This window comes from Schistocerca cancellata, chromosome 3, assembly GCF_023864275.1.
Source record: "Schistocerca cancellata isolate TAMUIC-IGC-003103 chromosome 3, iqSchCanc2.1, whole genome shotgun sequence".
NCBI lineage: Eukaryota > Metazoa > Arthropoda > Insecta > Orthoptera > Acrididae > Schistocerca > Schistocerca cancellata.
In genome coordinates this window covers 212,529,348-212,552,982 of record NC_064628.1, presented here as the reverse complement: position 1 = coordinate 212,552,982, position 23,635 = coordinate 212,529,348, and the positions used below count along the sequence as shown (strand labels likewise).

The following is a 23,635-nucleotide window of genomic DNA, read 5'->3' as shown; positions in this document are numbered from 1 at the left end:
TAGCGGGTATAAAGCTAAGTACTGGCATAGTTATTTGTGCACTGTTATACTGTTATTAAATTTAATAGTTTTCAACGGTGTTTCATGCTGTTTGTGGTGAAATAAAAATTTAATAAACTTTTAGAAATGTTCACTTTTTAGAGTTTTCTGTGCGTAGAAGTCATTTTGTAAATCTTGTGCTTCAGTTTTCAGCTGACATTTTTTATTGTTTCCAGTGAAATATTTCAGTAAAATTTTCATTCAGTATTGTAACTTTATTGAGTGTTCCAGTGGCTGCTTGAATTTTTGGTTTTAGCTAATAATTTTGTGAAGTTTTGCTGGTATTGGTATTAGCTGTGGTGTAGCAGTATTGGTACAAGTAGTTGCTTTCTTAGTAGACAGAGAATTTTCAGGCCGCTATTGTTAGTTTTATAAATAGTTCTGCTGGTGTAACTGAACTTAGGTAACATATATGTATAGTTTTTTTCAGTAACTGTAAAATTTTATCACAAGTGAGAAGTGTAGGCTCTGTCATAGGTTTGTGAGTAGTGGATTACAGTTTGGGATTTGTTCAAAGTTTTTCATTGGGGGGAATGCAGTGGGGAAGCTAGTGGGCGTTCTAGTGAGATCCTGCAGAATCTGTAGTAGAAATAAGTTGATAGAGGAGTAGGAGCATAAGATCTGTGCCCTTCAGGTGCAGTTACAACATGCAAAGGAGGAACTAGATAGGTTGAGGAGGGTGAAGGGTGGTGGGGAATGGGAACTGGCTGTTGGCAAGAAGGCAGCTAGGAGGAGGTATTCAGACAGTTATACTTTGTGTATATGGAATTGATTTGGCCAACTGTCAGAGTTGAGTGGAGAGGAGCCTCTTGTAACATGCAGCAGTCCTCAGCAGTTAGGAGGCCTAGGTTAGTTGTAAAGTCAAACAGAAAGAATAAGGTTCTGCTGCTAGGTAGTTCACACAGTAGAGGTGTGGGCCAGCAGTTGCCGGAAGTGTTGGGGATTGAGTAAAAGGTCACCAGCACTGTGAAGCCTAGTGCAGGGCTGGCTCAGATGACTGACAGCACAGGGGACTTATGTAGTAATTTTACAAAGGAGGATCAGGTAGTGATAGTGGGTGGAGCAGGGAACAGTCTTGATAGGGACGGGGAATATGATGTAGGTGGTGACATGGTAAAGATAGCTACTCAAACTGGTGGCACTAATGTGCATTTCATACAGCTGTTTCAGTGTCATGATCGGCCTCATCTTAATGTGGTTGTTAGGTACATTAACACGGGATTGGAGATGGTGCTGATAGCAGAGGGCGTGGGTCACATTTCAGTGGTGCCAGTTGCGTCTATCAGCAGATCAGGTTTCACTAGGCCTGCACCTCAATCGGTATGGGAAGGGGAGGCTGGCAAAGCTTCTAGGTGGCAGTGTAGTGGGTGTTGGTGGGATCACTCGTGGAAAAATGCCTATAGTAGTCGGTGTTAGAGGTGCATCTTTTTTAGATTGAAGTCAGCTGATAGGTATGCCAGCTTAGAGGAAGTCCCTCTACCTAAGGACACACCTTCAGAGGATGTCATGTTTCCAAGTAGAGATGGAATTAGCATATTTCATCAGAGGTATTAGAGATAAAATTAGTGAACTGCTTACAGATGTTGACTCTGAAGTATTGGTATATCAGAGCACCACTTAAATAATTTGATAATTCAGAGGTTTCCTTTACCAGGATACAGATTAGCTGGCTGTTTTTCAAGGAGTTTCTTGTGGGGTGGCGGAGTGGCTATGTATGTAAAAAATGGTATTCCATTTGAGTCCATATATGTATCACGACACTGCACTGAACATATATTTGAATGTTGTGCAGCGGCAGTTGAATTAGTGAAACTAAACTTCTAATTGTTGTTGTTTATAGGTCTCCTAACTCCGACTTCAGAGCATTTCTGCTCAAGCTAGAGAGGGTTCTTGATTCACTTTGTAGAAAGTACCAGAAACTAGTTATATGTGGTGACTTCAATATAAATTTTGTGTATGTTGGTGCAAGAAAAAGGATGTTAGTAGATCTTCTAAATACATATGATCTGATGCAGCCTGTATTTTTTCCAACTAGGGTGCAGGGGAACAGTAGCACAGCCATAGATAATATTTTTATTCATTCTTCATTACTAGATGGGCATTCTGTTAGTAAAAGGGTGAATGGTGTTTCAGACCATGATGCACAAATTTTAACACAAAAAGGCTTTTGTACCCAAACATATGTCACATATAATTATAATCTATGTAAGAAAGTTAATCCAATGGCAATAGAGAGCTTTTTAAACCTTGTCAAGGAACAATAGTGGCAGGATGTTTATAGTGCCGATAACTTAGATGATAAATATAATGCTTTCTTTAACATATTTCTCATGCTCTTTGACAGTTGCTTTCCCTTATAATGTTCTAAACAGGGTACTAGCAGTAAAAGGCAGCCTGGGTGGCTGACTATTGGGATAAGGATATCATGTAGAACAAAGCGGGAATTATATCAAAATGTTAAAAGTAGTCACAATCAAGCTGCAGTATCCCATTACAAACAGTATTGTAAGGTGCTTAAAATGTTATTAGGAAAGCAAAGAAAATGTTGTATGCAAATAGAATAGTTAATTCACAGGATAAAATTAAAATCATATGGTCAGTTGTGAAGGAAGTGTCTGGTCAGCAGTACAAGGTCGACGATATAAAGTCAGATCGCAGCAAAAATACTTCTGTCACTGATAAATCAGACATATCTACAGTATTTAACAATCATTTTCTGAGCATTGCTGGTGAATTAAATAAAAATTTACAGGGAAGCGTATAACTCTCTTGGCAAATGTCTTTCCGAGATTGATGCCTGAAATACTCCTCTGTGATACAGACAAGGGGGAGATTGAGTCAATAATTAAATCACTGAAGGCTAAGGACTCTCATGGATATGACAGAGTAGCTAGCAGAATATTAAAGTACTGTGCTGCACATGTTAGCCCTGTATTTAGCCATATTTATAATTTTTTCTTTAGGGATGGTCAGTTTCCTGAACAATTAAAGTACTCAGTAGTAAAGCCACTTTATAAAAAGAGAGAAAGGGATAATGTAGACAATTTTAGACCTATTTCTATGCCATCAATGTTTGCTTAAGTTATTGAAAAGGCTGTGTATGTATGTATCTTATATCACAAAATTTGCTATCAGATATAGAGTTCAGCTTTAGAAGTCATTTAATAACTGAATATGCTATATTCTCTTTTCTCTGTGAGGAACTGGATGGGTTAAAAGAAAAAGGTTTAGAACACTAGGCATATTTTTTGATTTAACTAAGGCATTTGATTGTGTTGATCACAAAATATTGCTCCAGAAGTTGGACCATTACGAAATATGGGGAGTAGCTCACAATTGGTTCATCTCTTAATTTAGCAACAGACAGCTAAAGGTCATTATTCACAATGTTGGGAATGGCCATGGTGTGGGGTCTGAATGGGGTACAGTCAAGTGGGGGGTGCCCCAGAGATCAGTGTTGGGGCCACTCCTGTTCCTCTAGTATTACGGGTAACTCTACAATATTTCTTTTTGCTGATGACACTAGCTTGGTAGTGAAGGATGTTGTGTGCAACATTGGCTCAGTTTCAAATTGCGCAGTTCATGACCTAAGTTTATGGCTTGTAGAAAATAAACTAATGCTAAATCACAGTAAGACATAGTTTTTACAGTTTCTAACACACAATTCAATAAAACCTGGCATTTTGATTTCACAGAATGGGCATATGATTAGTGAAGCTGAACAGTTCAAATTTCTAGTGGTGAGATAGATAGTGAACTGTCATGGAAAGCCCATGTTCAGGATCTTGTTCAAAGACTTAATGCTGCCATTTTTACTATTTCAACGGTATCTGAAGTGAGTGATAGTTCATCACGAAAATTAGTCTACTTTGCTTATTTTCATACGCTTATGTTGTATGGTATTGTATTCATGTTGTAATTTCATGTACTGACACATTCCATGATCTTGAAAATTTGCTCGTAGAGAAGTTTACGTGTAGATAAATAAAATAAAATTTGTCCCTGTGGTACAAATTCATGATGAACTAATGCTTCAAAGTCGTAGAAAAATATCAGAATGGATTTGACATTTTGCCTGACTGACAAGCTGTTTTTGGTCTTGGAGAACCTTTTCCAACCTATTGTGAAGATTGTACCTTGGTCTCAACATCATAACTCTAGGCCCACATCTCATCACTAGTTACGATTCTCTTAACACTTTGTCATCCAGCGACACCACAGTGGTATTGTGAGCATAGTATTTCGCAGTGGCCGGTGACAGCATTCTATTGGTATTTTGTTTAGGTAACAATAAGTTACACATGTCAACAAGTTTTTTGTTTTTATAAGTACTTGTGCACTTTCATCATGGCAGACAAAAGAGACGATACAATTATTTACGATGAATGCGCAGACGTCATGTCTGATGTTCTGGATGACTTGGGCAATTGGGAAGAAGATATTGGATGAAAAAAAATTAAAGTGAAGAAGAATTGTCAGAAGATAGTGAAATACATCCAAGAAGAATTCGGCGAATGCTATGGTTGCCAACTGATTCAGATGAAGAAGAATATGATTTGCTGAGGACCAATAATAAATTTGAAGAATCTCTGGGTCCACACATATTTCCCAAAGATAGACAGAGCATTGTGGATAAAGTAGAATTATATATTGGGAATGATCTGTTTGAATATATTAGCAATGAAGCCAACAAGTATTACAGTCAAAATTGCAATAGAAGGAAACTGGATAAAAAAAAAAAAAAAAAAAGCCAAATATGTCAATGTTACGGGATCCGAACTTAGAAAATGGTTTGGGCTTGCTATCCGTATGGGAATTGTAAAAAAAGCAAGGATCAATGATTACTGGTCAACGAAACCATTGATAGTCACACCGATATTTCGCAAAATGATGTCCTGCAACTGATTCAGACAAATATTATCATTTTTACATTTATCTGACAACAACAATAAACCAGGTAATGCTGACCAAATTTTAAAAGTGCAATTCATAATTGATTATTTTTCCAAAAAGTTGAAAGAATCATTTAATCTAAGTCAAAACAACTCAATTGATGAAGGAATGATACCATGACATGGACAGTTAAATTTTAAAGTTTACAATCCGTCGAAAATTACAAAATACGGCATACTCATTCAGATGCTGTGTGATTCGAATACAGGATACATTTCCTCATTCAAGATATATTCTGGTGCTGAACAACCTTTAGCAAAAACAGTGATGGAACTATTGACACCTTCTTATGGAAAGTGGCATCACCTCTGCATGGATAATTATTATAACAGTGTAGAACTAGCAGATAAGGTACTTGAAAAGAACATTTGAGTTTGTGGAATGATATGGGCAAAATGGAGGATTTCTGGAAAAATTAAAGTGCGCAAAAGTCAATGTGTTTGAAGCTTGTCAGCAACGGAAAGGTGACAAGCGTCCAGCGACAAACCAAGTAATCCGAATTAGCACTGCCGGCACCAAGCGAATAAATTTGTACAAGATGTGTGGATGGCGAAGTGTTAAGGATCATCTTGTTCTCATTTGTGTGATCCAACAGCTCTTCACAGACTGCAAGGTGAAGGTCTTTGTGGTCTTGACTCAAGAGGCATGGGACGAACTTGGGGGGGGGGGGGGGGGGGGGCAACACGATGTATTTGAGATGCTATGTGAGGATTTTGTGACATGATCCAGCTGAGAAGTTATATTCTTCTGCAGTCTCTTGGAGAGTCAGTCTTCGATTGTCATTTACAACTTTGTTGATATTCGTAAGATGAACATCGTCCTTAGAAACCTCCCCCAGGCTGTGGCTAAGCCATGTCTCCGCAGTATCCTTTCTTTCAGGAGTGCTAGTTCTGCAAGGTTCGCAGGAGAGCTTCTGTAAAGTTTGGAAGGTAGGAGACGAGATACTGGCAGAAGTAAAGCTGTGAGTACCAGGCGTGAGTCGTGCTTCGGTAGCTCAGATGGTAGAGCACTTGCCCGCGAAAGGCAAAGGTCCCGAGTTCGAATCTTGGTCGGGCACACAGTTTTAATCTGCCAGGAAGTTTCATATCAGCACACACTCCGCTGCAGAGTGAAAATCTCATTCTGGAAACCTCCCCCAGGCTGTGGCTAAGCCATGTCTCCGCAGTATCCTTTCTTTCAGGAGTGCTAGTTCTGCAAGGTTCGCAGGAGAGCTTCTGTAAAGTTTGGAAGGTAGGAGACGAGATACTGGCAGAAGTAAAGCTGTGAGTACCGGGCGTGAGTCGTGCTTCGGTAGCTCAGATGGTAGAGCACTTGCCCGCGAAAGGCAAAGGTCCCGAGTTCGAGTCTCGGTCGGGCACACAGTTTTAATCTGACAGGAAGTTTCATATCAGCGCACACTCCGCTGCAGAGTCAAAATCTCATTCTATCATCCTTAGATGTTGAAGTGCGTCCTGAACAAGGATCATCTTTAACTTACCTCCGGCCATATTTAAACCATGTGAACCATTTGTAACACCAAGTAAGGGTTAAGATTTCATCACAGTAGCCTTCTTGCATCATTTGGTGTGTCTCTGGAAGGTTCTCTTGAGTTTCATGCAAAATTTAATGCAGACGCGTTGCTCCTCTAACTTTGCCATCGCGAAATTTACAAACTGTGCAACACAGCATTCTACTCGATACAGAGCTGAACAGTAACTAACAGATATACAACAATGAAAGTTCTGACTGTTACACATTGAACACAGGCATGTGCAGGGATACCAACCACATTTCGCTCCAACACACCATTGACATAAAATTACGAATCTCCCAGAATTTTTGAACAGAACTTTTACAAACAATATTCTCAGCAGCCCTTCTTGAATTCAAACTCTGATGTGCAAAGAAAATGTTTTTATTTGAATGTGCGACTATATTTGAATATGTTACTTTTCAGACACTTTGGAAAAAAGATGTCACTAAGGAAACTGATTGATAATTATTTAATTCTTTATTGCTACCTTTCTTTTAAAGAGGTTTAACAATAGAATATTTTAATCTGTCTGCAAAAATTTCTTGTAGCAGTGATGTATTACATATGTCACTAAGCACATTTCTGTTGTAACATTGTACAAACACAATATCAGAATTCCAACCAATAACTTAACTTTTATTCCATTTCCAGATGCAGGGATATACTTAGACATTGAGTGAAGTAATACTTACCACAAACACACATAATCAAGACATACATTAACAAGAAGTTAAGCCAGTGCACCGGCTTATATAAGACTGTTCAGCATATGGGGTAGCACTTATGTTGCCATCTGTGCCAATGCACAGAGGCCTCTTCAGGGTGGCTGTGGCACGCACTGTTCTCCCCTTTGGAGAAAAATGTTCACTGTGGAGATGTCCATGTCATTCTCTGAAGGGGATGACTGTTGGAGCAGTTGTCATGTTGTCACAGGAGAATAAAATCTGATATGGCATGGGCATGGACAGGTGTGGTGCCCACTCTACTTTAAGGGTGTACCAGTGATGGAGGCATTGTGTCCATATCCTCATCCAGGCAGGCACTCAATGATGAAAGCAGCAGAAAAGACAAAGGCGGCATCTGGCTGCGGAGATGGAGGCAGCCCAGCACTAACCATCCTGGCTTGTGGCAGCGGCAACCAGAACAAAGATGGCACAGGAGCCAGAGTGGGTGCAGACTGCACTATGGGGTCCAGTGTGGATGGTGGAGGCAGCCTCGGGAGCAGCAAGGACTCTGGCACGTGGTCAATCAGAGTGGAGATGATCATAGTGTCATGACACAAAGCCATTGGAAATGGGCACAACACAGAGGCATTGGCTCGACTGTGATGGACAACCTCTAGTATCCACTTAGGATGCTGGCCAAACCCGCAGGCCCAGATGACATAGTCTGAACAGAACTGCTGCGAGGTGGAAGCTGATGGGTGGCCTGATGGGTGGCCAGGCATCAGCCAGAGCAGATGGAGCAGTATATGGAGCTGGAGGCCTTGAAGTTACTCCACCAGCTATGGGCACCAACTAAAGTGAACCTATCAGAGCTCAAGAACCTATTGAAGCCTCCTCAGGAGATTGAGTGATATATTTTTTCATCTGAGTTTTGAAAGTACAGTGCAGCTGCTGTGCCCCACCATTGGACAGAGGGTGAAATGGAGAGGATACAACATGCTGGATGCCACTCTTTGTGCAGAAATCTTCAAAATCCTGAACCAAAAACTGTGGCCTGTTGTCTTTCACAAGTGTATATGGCAATCCTTCCAATGAAAAATTTATTGCGAGGGCCACGAACATAGCCGTCATGGATGTGGGTCAGCAATGAACCAAATAAGGAAATTTTGAGAAAGCTTCAACTACTACCAACCAAAAGGAGTTAAGGAAGAGACCCGCAAAATCACCATGAATACTCACAGGGGCACTGGGTGATGGGCCACAGGGAACAAGAGACCCATTGTGTTGCATGATGAGGGCAGGCTTAAAAAATACATATAATATCATTGTCAATACCTGGCCAAAACACATGGTGGTGGGTCATCAATTTTGTACGAGAAACACCCCAGTGGGCAGGTGGAGAAAGCACACGATGTCCCGCCACTTTGCGGGCAGGATCACAACCCTGGGCAATGATTCTGCAGTAGCCAACAGTAGCACACCATCAAGAATGGATAGACAGTGTCAGATAGCATAATAATTATGCAAGGGATCTGATGCTCAGCCCAGTGGTTTGTCCAGCCAGTTGTGGTGGACAAATTGAACAACTTGGTGTAAGACAAGATCACTTGCAACAGTGCCGAAATCCAAGAACTTGTAACAGGAAAACCATTCATAGTGTTTTTGGCTTTGACATAAAAATGGAAACACAACAGTTCATCCTGATCAGATGCTGGATCAGGGCCAATCAACAATCAGGAAAGAGCATCTGCATTAGCGTGTTGTGGTGTGTCGCAAAAATGAATCTTGTAATTATAGCATGACAAAAACATAACTCAGCATTGCAGGTGATAGGTCGCTTTGTCCGGTAGGGATACCAAAGGATGGGACAGAGAAACCAGAGGTTTATGATCAGTAACCAAATAAAATTTAGAACTGCAGAGGAAAACAGGAGACTTGTTTTTTTTAGTGCATATGTAGTAGCAAGGGCGTCTTTTTCTGTCTGCAAGTAGTGCTGTTGTGCCTCATTCATGGTTTTGGAAGCATAAAAAATAGAGCATTTGTAACTATCTGTGTATTTATGTTCAAGAATGGCCCCAAGGCTATACTGGGAGGCACCTGTGGCCAAAACAAGGTGTTTGCCCAGTTAGAAGGCAACCAAGTAAGTTACCAAGTGTAATTTTGACTTCAAAAGGGTAAAAGAATGATTGCAGGTGAGCAACCAGTGAAATGAAACACCTTTACGTAAGAGAGTGTGCAGGGGCTGAGCCACAGTGCCCGCATCCGGAAGAAATTTATGGTAGTATGCAATGTTTCCAAGAAAGACCTGCAACTCTTTGACTTTAGTAGAACATGGCAAAGTCATGATGGCATCGACATGGTCGTGTAAAGGCCTGATGCTAGCAAATGATACTTCAGAACCCAGATAGACATAAGTGACTGGGAAAAAAATGCAATTTCTCTTAGTTATATTTCAACTTGGCAGCCTGCAGCACCATGAACAAGGCTCAAAGATTCCACAAGGGTTCTTCAGTTGAGGAACCAGAGATCATGATATTATCCACGTAGTTAATGCACCCCGACTCAGAGGCCATGAGTTGCTCCAGAAATCATTGGAAAATAGCAGGAGCACTAGCTATGCTAAATGGCAGGTGCTAGTATTCACTACAACGATACATTAGCGATCATCATCCAGAGGCAGTTGCATGTAGGCCTTCAACAAATCTATTTTGGAAAAATATTGGCCCCCGGAAAGCCATGCTAAGAGTTCATTTATGTCGAAAGGGATAGGTATTAATAATAGATCGCGAATTTACATACTTTCTAAAATCACCACAGAGCCAAAGGTTATCCTTAGGTTTTACAACTATCACCAGGGGAGTAGAGGAGACAGGCATGATAACACTCAAAGACATAAGTCTGCCAAGTGCTAATTTGACCTGCTCCTGTAAAGCTATTGAGATTGGGTGGGCATGGAAAAAATGAGTGCATACGATTGGCTTTATTATGACGTGAGCCTTGAAATTGCTAGCAATTCTAGACCTTCTGAGAACAGGGAGAAATATTCTGAGCATAGTCCATCCAGTTACTGGTGCAGAACTTGACCTGATACCAAATGCACTACCATAAATAGAGAAACCAAAAATTTCGAAGCCATCTAATCGAAATAAATTTTTAGTGTTGGTATCATCCACTACTAGAAGATCAAAGGCCAAACAACTGATTTATACACTATGGGAGCAGAAAACTTAACCAATATGTGTATTTGTTGATTGTAGTAACTCACCAATGAATGAGAGACAGGGGACAGTGCTGGTGGTCCAAAGTCCACATAGGTTTGAGATTTTAACAGCCACTGTTGCACCCATGCCCCTTGCATTTTTAACATCTTGTCCATAACACATATTTCAATATTTAGTTTTTTTGGGACTAGTATCACTTGAAAAACACTGTTCACATCTGTGCTTATGTCTGATGAAGGAGACTGAGAGTTGCACACTGATGCAATATATTCCTTTTTATTTTTTTATTTTTATTTATTTATTACTTTTTTTTACAGTGGTTAAACATCCCCCAACAGTTTGGGCATGTGGCTCACTCATGTTGAACAAAACAATACATGTATGGTGGGAGAGGAGAATGCAGTTGCTGTTGTGATGCTGACTGCTGTTGCTGTTTAGCATGGCACTGTGCCATGCATCATGAAGATTGTGGTTGCTCAGCAACAACATTGTCTTCCACCCAGGAGCTAACCAATGGTGGCTGAGCAGGAGAAGCAATGGCAGCTATGTCACACTGAGCTTCTATCTGATTTCCAGTGTCTCTAGATACCTCAAAAGATTGGGAAACATCAAAACTGCTGTGAGAGAGGGATTTTCAGATTGTTGAGCAAGTTCACAAACTGCCCTATTAGGGGCCAAGCATCGTGAAACATCAAATCAGCATATGAATCCCAGTGAGCTTGAGTAACAAACTCGCAATGATGGCTAAGCCTGTGAAGCTCCACTGAGAAAGCTCTGTATGACTGATGTAGCTGCTTTTGACAAAGGTAGAACTCAATGAGAGCAGTAATAACATGAGTACATTTGCAGTGATAAATAGAGTAACTGATACATTTCATCAAAAAGGAGACTGGCAGATTCCTGAAGAGGAGCTAGCTGACACAAAAGGTGATTAACACAAGGACAGAGCCATGACAGAAAGAAATCCTTATGCACATTGGGGTCAGTGACTCCAAAAGCTTGGAAATATTTCCAAGGCGTTTTTCGTGTGTGAGCCAGTACTTGTAAGCTTTAGGCCAAAAGTCCAGCATCCAAAGCAGACAACGCACACACGTGCCCACACACACACACACACACACACACACACACACACACACCACTCACTCACTCACTCACTCACTCTACTCCATAAACTACTAACTGTTTCTTCTTGTCTGACGGATAGTTAAATAATGCATATAAATTTCTCACAAATAACTTGAAGTTTTGTAGAGGGGCTCTGTAACCTGATAAAAGAGAAGTATTCTGCAGTAACAACTCACAAGCACATCCTTCTAAGTTCTAATCCACATGAAAACTGCTTGTTTCAATATTTTTGACTTTATGTCCAACTTTTACAAGTGTCACAGCTCCCCTTTTTTTCATGTTAACTCTACATGAAATTTATGAATGAACACAGTTCAAACAGGCCTTAAAGGCCCAACAGTACTGACTAAAATTATGCTAGTCTATAATCCCATATATATATTTACCGTAACTTCTCTATCCACATGGTTACATGGTATTCAGAGAGGCACAGAACATAAATGAATCCAGAATTTTCCACATCTTGTAGATATACAAGCAGCATGTCTACCTTATCTTGCACCCCAAATGTTCTGATGAAACAAACTGGGAGCTAAAATTGTGTGTGGCAGACAGAATGGTCACCAGATTGCATTAATGTTGTGTGTCTTTATTGGTGTTATCAGCCCTGGCAGGGTGTATAAGAGGCATGAACAGCGGTATATGTTGAGTGATTATTGTGAAGGACATGGAGATTGTGTATACTCATGTGAGATGGTGTTATCAGTACCTTACAGAGATTCACTTTGTAAACCCTTCACATCCATGCCTGCCATCCATGAACAGTGAGTATGGTGGCAACCTGGTGATAGGTCTCATTCTCCACTGTTTTAGAGAGGCAAAGTGGTGTTACGCCTGGTGTCATTATGTGGGGGGACATTGTGTGTGACTTCAGGTCACAGCTGATAGTGACAGGGCGAACTCTGACTGCACAACTGCGCATCAAAGGCATCCTGCATTCTCATGCGTTACCTCTCATGTGACAGTATCATAGTGCCATTTTTCATCATAGCCATGATTGTTCATACACAGTACATATCCCTGTGAATTGTCTGCATGATGTTGAGGTACTCCAGTGGCCAGCAAGACTCCGAGATCTGTCCCCAATAGGACATGTATGGAACCAGCCCTGTGTCAACTCTGTCCCATTATCTGTATCCAGGATATCAAAGACCAGTTACAACAGATGTGGACCAGTTTGCCTCAGGAGGGAATACCACAGCTTTATCAGATCCTTCCCATTCAAATCATCGCATGCATCCAGGCCAGGGAGAGTGCAACACTGTATTGATAAATGGGCTCATACTGCCAAGTTCTCTGTAAAATTGAGTCAGTTCTAATAACATAAATAACATCAAATACCCTCTCAACCCATCAAGATTCATTCTGTCTTCTCCTCCCATTCTGGTTTCTTCACTTTCTTGTCAGGTAGTGTATTTCGTTGTTAAGAGAATTTTTTTTTTAAATTTATGCAATTCACAACCACAATACTAGAAGTTAAAATATTAACAGAATTTTCCAATGAGGGTTGAAAGCATGTTTGTTTTTAATGATAGAAATAAAAATAGTTTTGCTATAGACCGGGCATCCCTAGTCTTTTAATCAGTTGGTCCTGAGTAGGTCTGTTTTTAAGGCTTTTTGATTTTGATTTGTCTGCTTGTTTGTAGCCAGGACATTCAATATTTGGTATGGCTGCTGATTCATTCTAGCTCATTTAGCATTACCCAGAGTGCACATGTGTAGAATGACATGGGGAGCTTCAGCAGGTACCTTGCAACAAATCGTCCATTGCACTGGTCTTCTGAGCAGCTGAGCATTATGCTATGGTTTAGCTAAACAGCTGCCACACCAACTTGATTGACATCCAGTTAAACTACACTATGCAGTTAATAACTGGAACAATCCAACAAACACTCATTTATTGGCTTCTTCTGCTGAGCAACATTTATCCACCCACAATCCATAGAAGCAAGGCCTTCCTTAGAGAATACCACAAGCTATGGGAGAACCTGGACTTACTCATACAGGAAGGCATACCAAGTGGATGACAAAATAGACTCCATTCAAGAAACCCACTGTTACTACAAGCAGAACAGCTAGATGCCAGGGATATCGAGGTGAAAGACCTGTGGGATCAGAACTGTCAGCTTATTGAAAATACCAAAGAGCATGAGTGGTTCTGAAAGCTTAGCTGTGATATTGCTGGCATGTGAGACTCACTTTTTAAATGGGGTGCTACAGAGTCTTCGGTTTGTGACTGTGGGGCTCCGAACCAGACAATCAAGCACATTCGAGATGAATGCCCCTTACATTCCTATCAGGGGAGTTGGAGCAACATCACGAAAGCTGACAATACAACTCCTATATATGGATTAGAAACTTGGATATTGACATTTAGGTAGTTTTGTATATAGATTTGTCTTTCTGTATTCTTGTTATATTCATATACTAATGTTATATACCTATTCTTGTACACTGCATGTGAGCCATATGAATAAATTAATGAATATGCATCCCTAATGAATTCTGAAAATGAAGTTTTAGGTGCAAAAGTCTGTAAGTGGTTATTTGTAGACATCAGGCAGGAAACAGAAAATCCACAGGCATTCAAAAACAAAACGGAAGAGTACCTTATTAACCATTCCTGTGCCTTATCAGAATACCTGTATTTGGACTCTAGGATACAAATTTAATTTAAAATAATGTACGTATTGAGCTGGTTTTTAACTTTTCCAATATGTAGATAGGTGGTGGTGTTCTCTGGAAGTAGTAATAGATAAATGTGGCAGCTGCTTAATGTGAGTGGAGGAACAGTAGAGTTTTTTTCAAGTTAGGTACTTGTTTTCCTAATGTAGATTTACATATATAAATATATATATGTGAATAAATTAGCATTCCTCACAGTTTGTTCATAGGATACTTGTAGAAGTTCCATGCAGTGGTTGCTTCTGCCGTTTTATATAAAATTTTATTTTTTTATTTACACACATATTCCATAGAACATTTTATGCATGTGAGGTACTAGGCTGTGGAATGAGTTATAAATGTATGAACGTAAATTACATGGAACACCCTACAGCTAATTTACAAATGAATAAATAAATAAATATGCATTTCCAATGAATTTTGGAAATGAAGTTTTATATTTTGGTGCAAAAGTCCATTATTGGTTATTTGCAGACACCAGGCATTTGAAAACAAAACAGAAGAGCACCTTATTAACCATTCCTATGACTTATCAGAGTATTTGGACTCTAGCATACACATTTCGTTTAAAATAATGTTCGTATTGAACTGGGTTTTAACTTTTCAACTAGGCAGGCAGTTGATTGTGTCCTCTGGATGTAGTAGTAGATAAATATGCCAGCTGAGTAATGTGAGTGGAGGAACACTAGATTTTTTTCAAGTTAGGTACTTGTTTTCATAATAATGAAGTACATATATAAATATATCAGTATTAATAAACTATAATTCATCACAATTTGCGATTACAATAAAAACATAAAACTAAAACAAAGCAGAAGCACAATGGAAAAAATACATCATACAAGCATTAGCCTATGTTATACAATACCTCTCAAACAAACAGCAGAAATACATGGTGAACACTAATAAAACTGGCAAACTGCAGGGACAGATTCCTGACTGGAACTGGAGAAAAAAAGGTCCTTCGAAAATGCGCACAGAAATGCATTGTTGCCATGGTAGACAGTGCTGACAAATGAAAGTTCTTCTGACCATGTGCCGTCTGTAACCCAAAAATGGTAATTATGAAGATTGATGATGCCAGTTCTGGTAAAGTTTGCTTCATCGGTAAAGAGGACTGATGACAGAAATCTCATAATTGTGATGGTATGGTGCAAAAACCATCGACAAAATCCTTCTTATAGAAGAAAATCCACTGTTGGTACTCCTTGCACTTGTTGCAAGTGATAGGGAGGTTAGTTGTGGTTTTCATGTAGGACATACATAATCATACTTTTACTTACATCATGATGACAGGCCACTTGCTTGGAGCTTGTACTAGGGTTTGTCTCAATATCCAGTAGAACCCAATCTTCCAAACCTGGTGTATGCACAGTCACTGCCTCCCTGCACTTTCATCTGTCTCAAAGGACCCTTGATCACACAGCCGCCCAAAACGAGCTTGAAATATTGTGTGATGTGGTTGGTGTCTGTGAGGGTACTTATTTTGGTATAGTTGTGCTGCCTCTCAACCATTTCCATCTGGCTTGTTCCCGACATCAATACCAGACCATTCTGCTGCTTACAGTATGCTGCATCAATAACCCACCCTGCAATGCATAAGGAACACATGGCATGTAGTCATAAGAACTTTCATTCATTAGTGCCGTTTACTGTGGCAATAACACTTTTCCAGACATGTGTTTGTAGGACCTTTTTTCCTCCATTTTCAATCAGGGACCCATACCTGCCATTTGTTGGTTTTATGATTATTCACCCTGTATATGCATAAAAAATCTCTACTTCTGTGTTGAAAAATTTATCAGATGAATAAAATACTTTACCTAGTACGTATATCTTTATTTTTAAATATGCACTGTTCCTACATAGGCCTTTGATGTAACTTGGTGGGGAATTAAATATTTTAATGCTGGAGTAGTGTAACTTTGACTTGTTTTGTACCCCTGAATGCTCTCCTTAATGACTGGGTTTAAGGTATGCAGTGTGTAAATGAACGAATAAAAATTAAACAGCAAAGTGCGGTTCTGATGTTAAGTTTGTAATTTTCTCATTCTGTGATTAATTGTCAGATAATAAATCAAAAGATGTATGCTTTTATCATATTTGATGTTAGGCTTCATTCTGTCACGTAATTTAATCTTCACTTCTGGTACAACTAGCCTAAAAAATGCAAAGTTACAGATATGAAAGAAAACACATGAGGAACCACAATATAAAAACGAGAAAATAAATAGAAAGAAATTGAGGACACTGATGTACAGAGGCTTGTGCGTATGAACACAGATGTAAATATGAGGCAGACAGCAACATATGTCATTGCTTGAACATTTTTTGGTTGATGAGATAGATAAACTGAACGATAGTGAGTGAAGGGTACCTTAAGGAATATCCACAGAACATGCACAAGCAAATTTTACTTTCAAACTCAATGTAGAAATCGGTAGCCACAAAAGTGAAGAAAGCTGCTGAATGAACAAAGAAGGTAAAATAAACTGGATGGAGGTAGAGCTATCAGAAACTGAGAAAAGTTCTAAAGATTGCAGAAATTTATGCAGTGGAGTAATTCACCCTGTCTAGATATGACTAAAATTGCAAAACTGAAAAAGAAGAAGATGGGAGTTAAAATAAAGAAAGATAAGAGTTGGTGCATCAGAGAAGAATTTGGATGGTCTGTATTGCAAAGTTGTGAGCATATGATAGTGACGGTGGTCGTGGTGGTGATGGTGGAGGTGGTGGTGGATACATTTTATGGAGATGGTAAGATGATGATGATGTTTTAAATTGTAATTATATTCATTGTTTTTCTTTGTGCTGGTGTACTGTATTTATGAAGTCTGCATGACTCTCTGTAGTAATAGTGTTTGTATTTCATATCATCAGGTCTCGCTGCCTTTCCTTCTGCAGATAGGTTATCACCTCTAGACACATTCCTTAACTTACTAACTGCGAAAGGTAAGTAATAAATAATATTGTCTGTTGCTAACTTAAATTGTTTAATTGATGGATTGATTTAGAACAGAACTGAAAAGTTTATTGCATCTCCACATTCATTGAGCAATTGTCAAGAGGACAATAATAATTATTCACTGACTGTCTCAACCAAATGAATATGGATATTTTTGTCCTGTTATATTTATTTCTGGAAATCATAATCCCTTTTTATACTCAAAATAAAAACAATTGTTGAATTTAGAATACAGATATTTGCATCAAATTAGTGTCTGAATAAAAATTATTCATTGAGAGCCCATGGTAAATATGGGGAAATATTATATTTTACAGAGAACACTCTTTCAGTGGTAGTTCTAGGAAATGAAAAATCTTCTTCTAATCTGAGAGTATCCTGACTATCTCACATTACCCAAAAAGTCTAAAATTGTGCATCCTAATTAGAGCATGCCTCATTTGTTGTGACAGAAACAATAAGTTAGACAAGAACATAGTATAGCTTAGAATATTTATATGCTAAGGTTACTGCCAAAGGAAGAACAGACATCTGTGTTAGAATCAGAAAGAGGATCAATGTGTTTTTGTTGTTGCTATTATTCACATGTTTGTTTAGTTAGCAAACAGCTACTATAAGAAACACTCGTTTTAGAACTTCTTCCTTCAGTTAATAACAGAGAATAGTCTGTTATAAAATTGAATTTCTCATAAGTTAGTGAGCAGAGTCATCCTGATCCAGAGAATAATGGAGATAAAGTGAAATGGGATAAGATAGAGCATAATGAGCATGAGATTTGATAATTAGAAATGTTAAGAGCACAATGTTAGGTAGATCAGGGAAGACGATGTGAGCATGCATAAAATAGAGAGGGTACAACAGTAAAAAAGAGAAACAGTAACAGATGGGAAACAAAACGCAGCTGCAAAAACAAGTGCAGACTAAAAAAGAAAAGAAACGAAGACAGAAAGCGGGAGAAAGAGTAAGTCTGAGAGATGACTGTATTCATTGTTCAAGACTTAACCTCATTTAATCAGGTTAAACATAAATGACAGAAATAGGGGACTGCACTCCCAGGCACGCTGACAAAATTGCCACCAAAGTAATGGCCTCAAATAGTGCCAATCTTGTGCATCATTTAAGGAAGAGCTTTATGTGCCAAAAGATTGATTACACAATGGCTCATTCACTATGCTGAAACTTGTTGAGACAATGAAACTGCTTTTGCAGGTAATTATCTTATTGACTGATCTATACGGTCTTCATAGCGTCATCTGTACCAGTACCTCCCTCTTATGTTTCAAACCCACAAGAAATTTTTTCTACATATCGTATTGGACTAGTACTATTGAAAAACAGACTGTCATGAAGAAAAGGCTTCATCTTCACATAGGGTTTGATTACTGAAAGAATCTTTCATATATCTGAACCATCAAATGTTGTGACTCTTCAATACAATTATTCTTTGATAATTTATGATAACTTCTGCTTTGAAAAAATAAATTGTATATTGTTTACAGAAGCTATTTAAATAAAACACACAATTTAAAAAATCTTGTTTTGAGATAGCAAATTCAAACTCAAAAACATTTTATCAAAGCTTTGAGTCTTAACATCTGCAAAAAAACAGCAGAGAAAGATTTTCTAGACTTTTGTTGGTGTAAAAAATTGTATTATGAGAATCTGACATCAGTAAGCAAATGGGCCTGCCAAAGGCATAAAAGCATTATTATGTACCACATAAAAAAAAGTATTGCATCACCCCAGTTCCCAGAACTCCTGAAGGCGGACATTGACTGTGGATATTGTATCACAGACACAGTCCCTTTGACTGTTCAGAGATGTGACTAAACCTGCCCAAAGATGTAAACAACGATGCATGAGCAGCACCTATTAGATGGAGGGGGTCCAACAGCTGATCAGTTCCAGTCATTCCACCAGAAAGGAGGTACACAGCTTGTGTTGTCTGTAGTTCGACCATGCCTAGACAGTCAGTACCACAGTTCAATCATGGCCGCATTGTTACTTTGTGCCAGGAAGGGCTCTCAACAAGTGAATTGTCCAGGCATCTCGGAGTGAACAAAAGTGATGTTGTTCAGACATGGAGGAGATACAGAGACCAGGAACTGTTGATGACATGCCTGTCTCAGGCCGCCCAAGTGCTAATAATGCAGTGGGTGACCACTACCTACAGATTATGGCTTGGAGAAACCCTGACAACAATGCCACCGTGTTGAATAATGCTTTTCGTGCAGCCACAGGACGTCATGTTATGACTCAAACTGTGCGCTATAGGCTGCATGATACACAACTTCACTCCTGACGTCCATGGCGAGGTCCATCTTTGCAACCACGACACCATGCAGCATGGTACAGATGGGCCCAACAACATGCCAAATGGACTGCTCAAGATTTACATCATGTTCTCTTCACTGATGGGCATTGCATATGCCGTCAACCAGACAATCATCGGATATGTGTTTGGAGGCAACCCGTTCAGGCTGAACCCCTTAGACACACTGACCAGCGAGTGCAGCAAGATGGAGGTTCCCTGATGTTTTGGGGTGGCATTACGTGGGGTCAACGAACGCCACTGGTTGTCATGTAAGGCGCCATAATGGCTATACGATACGTGAATGCCAGCCTCCAACTGATTGTGCAACCATATTGGCAGCATATTGGTGAGGCATTCGTCTTCATGGATGACAATCTTGCTCCTGTCATGCACATCTTGTGAATGACTTCCTTCAGGATAATGACATCACTTGACTAGAGTGACCAGCATGTTCTCCAGACATGAACCCTATCAAACATGCCTGGGATTAATTGAAAAAGGCTGTTTATGGATGAGTGACCCACCAACCAGTCTGAGGGATCTACGCCGAATCACTGTTGAGGATTGAGACAATGGACCAACAATGCCTTGATGAACTTGTGTATAGTATGCCACAATGAATACAGGCATGCATCAATGCAAGAGGGTGTGCTACTGGGCATTAGAGGTACCTGTGTGTACAGCAATCTGGACCGCCACCTCTGAAGGTCTCGCTGTTGGTGGCACAACATACAGTGTGTGGTTATCATGAGCAATAAAAAGGGTGGAAATGATGTTTATGTTGATCTCTGTTCCAGTTTTCTGTACAGGTTCCAGAACTCACAGAACCGAGGTGCTGCAAAACTTTTTTTGGTGTTTGTACATTGATATGAAGCACAATAACATGGATGTTACCTTTAAAGTAATTAATTTCATTTGTTTGATAGGATACAAACTCTTCCTATTCTATGAGGCATATGTAGCAGATTACAAGTCCAAAGCTTTCAGCCTCAATCCTCATTCAGCAATAAGATTTTTCCTATCGTGTATCATTTTTCCCATATGTCAGCGAGTTGTATTTGAAAATTCCAAGCTACACTATGATTCAGAATTCATGTTAAACTGTAGATTCCATTATAACTGACTTCATAAAGTCAGTTCAAAATTCAGAAAGAGGAATGGGCATACCAGCTCAAGATCATGCATAGTGTAGTACTGTGATGATAAGACTTACCTTATGCTTGAGGACAGTTTTACCTTATCAGGTAATATCAACAAAATTTATCTTGGCAAGGGACTGGGCAGCACATTTCAATGATTAAGAGATTGACCATGTATTCATGTGGATTATTTCACTTTGCCTTCTGGTCATCCTAGTTTAGCTGTTTTAATGTTTTCATAAAAGCAGATAAATTCTGGATTGATTATTTATGTAAGGCTTAAGTGAATTCTTTCTCTATTTGTGGGCCACCGCGCTAGTGCTCCTCCTCTAATTAGCTCAGTGATAAGCTCTGACCTTCTTTCGTTTCTTATGTTTTCCAGTGAATCTTTTCCTCTGCATTTCAGGGTGAATAGTTTTGACATTCTTGGCAGATTAAAACTGTGTATTTGATGGTGGTGTAAGAGTTTCCAGACAGTTAGCAACGCAATGATAGTTCACACAGCAGATAGTTCTTTACTAGGGGTATTATTGAGCAGACCGGTGAGAAACTGACGTTGTTGTTGTGGTCTTCAGTCCAAAGCCTGGTTTGGTGCAGCTCTCCACACTACTCTATCCTGTGCAAGCTTCTTCATCTCCCAGTACCTTCTGCAACCTACATCCTTCTGAATCTGCTTAGTGTATTCATCTCTTGGTCTCCCTCTATGATTTTTACCCTCCACGCTGTGCTCCAATACTAAATTGGTAATTCCCTGATGCCTCAGAACATATCCTACCAACTGATCACTTCTTTGAGTCAAGTTGTGCCACAAACTTCTCGTCTTCCCAATCCTATTCAATACCTCCTCATTAGTTATGTGATCTACCCATCTAATCTTCAGCATTCTTCTGTAGCACCACATTTCCAAAGCTTCTATTCTCTTCATGACTAAACTAGTAATCATCCACATTTCACTTCCATACATGGCTACATTCCATATAAATACTTTCAGAAAAGACTTCCTGGCATTTTAATCTATACTCAATGTTAACAAATAGCTCTTCTTCAGAATGCTTTCCTTGCCATAGCCAATCCACATTTTATATCCTCCCTACTTCGACAGTCATAAGTTATTTTGCTTCCCAAATAGCAAAACTCATTTACTACTATAAGTGTTTCATTTCCTAATCTAATTCCCTCAGCATAACCTGATTTAATTCAACTACATTCCATTATTCTCATTTTTTTTTTTTTGTTCATCTTATATCCTCCTTTCAAGACACCATCCATTCCGTTCAGCTGCCTTCCAAGTCCTTTGCTGTCTCTGACAGAATTACAATGTCAGCAGTGAACCTCAAAGTTTTTATTTCTTCTCCATTCCTACTCCGAATTTTTCTTTTGTTTCCTTTACTGCTTGCTCAATATAAAGATTGAATAACATCGAGGATAGGCTATAACCCTGTCTCAGTCCCTTCCCAACCACTGCTTCCCTCTCATGCCCCTCGACTCTCTGGTTTCTGTACAAATTGTAAATAGCCTTTCGCTCCCTGTACTTTACCCCACTGCCTTCAGAATTTGAAAGAGAGTTTTCCAGTCAACATTGTCAAAAGCTTTCTCGAAGTCTACAAAAGCTAGAAATGTGGGTTTGCCTTTCCTTAATCTATCTTCTAAGATAAGTCGTAGGGTCAGTATTGCCCCATATGTTCCAACATATCTATGAAATCCAAACTGATCTTCACCAAGGTTGGCTTCTACAAAGTTTTTCCATTTGTCTGTCAATAATTTGTGTTAGTATTGTGCAAGAGTGACTTATTAAACAGGTAGTTCAGTAATTTTCACACCTGTCAGCACCTGCTTTCTTTGGGATTAGAATTATTATATTCTTCTTGAAGTCTGAGGGTATTTTGCCTGTCTCATATATCAAGCTCACCAGATCAAAGAGTTTGTCATGGCTGGCTCTCCCAAGGCTATCAATAGTCCTGATGGAATGTTGTCACTCCTGGGGCCTTGTTTCGGCCTAGGTCTTTCAATGCTCTGTCAAATTCTTCACGCAGTATCATATCTCCCATTTCATCTTCATCTACATCCTGTGCCATTTCCATAATATTGCCCTCAAGACATCGCCCTTGTATAGACACTCTAATACTCCTTCCACCTTTCTGCTTTCCCTTCTTTGCTTGGGACTGGTTTTCCATCTGAGCTCTCGGTATTCATACAGGTGGCTCTCTTTTCTGCAAAGATCTCTTTAATTTTCCTGTCATCAGTATCTGTCTTATCCCTAGTGATATCTGCTTCTACATCATTACATTTGTGCTCTAGCCATCTCTGCTTAGCCATTTTGCACTTCCTATCATTCTCATTTTTGAGATGTTTGTATTCCTTTTCATCTGCTTCATTTACCACATTTTTATGTTTTCTCCTTTCAATTAAATTCAATAGCTTTTCTGTTACCCAAGTATTTCTATGAGCCCTTGTCTTTTTATCTACTTGATCCTCTGCTGCCTTCACTATTTCATCTCTCAAAGCTACCCATTCTTCTTCTACTGTATTTCTTTCCCCTGCATTTGAAAATTGTTCCCTAACGCTCTCTCTGAAACTCTCTACAACCTCTGCGTGTTTCAGTGTATCCATGTCCCATCTCCTTAAATTCCTATCTTTTTGCAGTTTCTTCAGTTTTAATCTACAGATCATAACCAATAAATCTTGGTCAGAGTCCACATCTACTCCTGGAAATGTCTTACAATTTAATACCTGGTTACTAAATTTCTGTCTTACCATTATATAATTTATCTCAAAAATCCTCCAGTTTCTCCAGGCCTCTTCCACGTATACAACCTTCTTTCATGATTCTCAAACCAAGTGTTAACTATGATTAAGTTATGCTCTGTGCAAAATTCTACCAGGTGGCTTCCTCTTTTATTCCTTAACCCCCCCCCCCTCCTCCCCTCCCCAGACCATATTCGCCTACTACTTTTCTGTCTCTTTCTCTTCCTACTAGCGAATTCCAGTTCCCCATGCCTATCAAATTTTTGTCTCC

General features: G+C 39.4%; 1 protein-coding gene across 2 annotated transcripts in view; it reads left to right on the top strand.

Moving 5' to 3' along the window:
* The window catches only part of LOC126174841 (protein pigeon), a 483,403-nt gene that overhangs the window by 454,606 nt on the left and 5,162 nt on the right, over positions 1-23,635 (top strand). For both annotated transcript variants that reach the window (XM_049921225.1, XM_049921224.1), the window contains one exon: positions 17,082-17,153. In XM_049921225.1, coding sequence (XP_049777182.1) covers positions 17,082-17,153 — 72 coding nt within the window. The remainder of the gene's footprint in view (positions 1-17,081; positions 17,154-23,635) is intronic.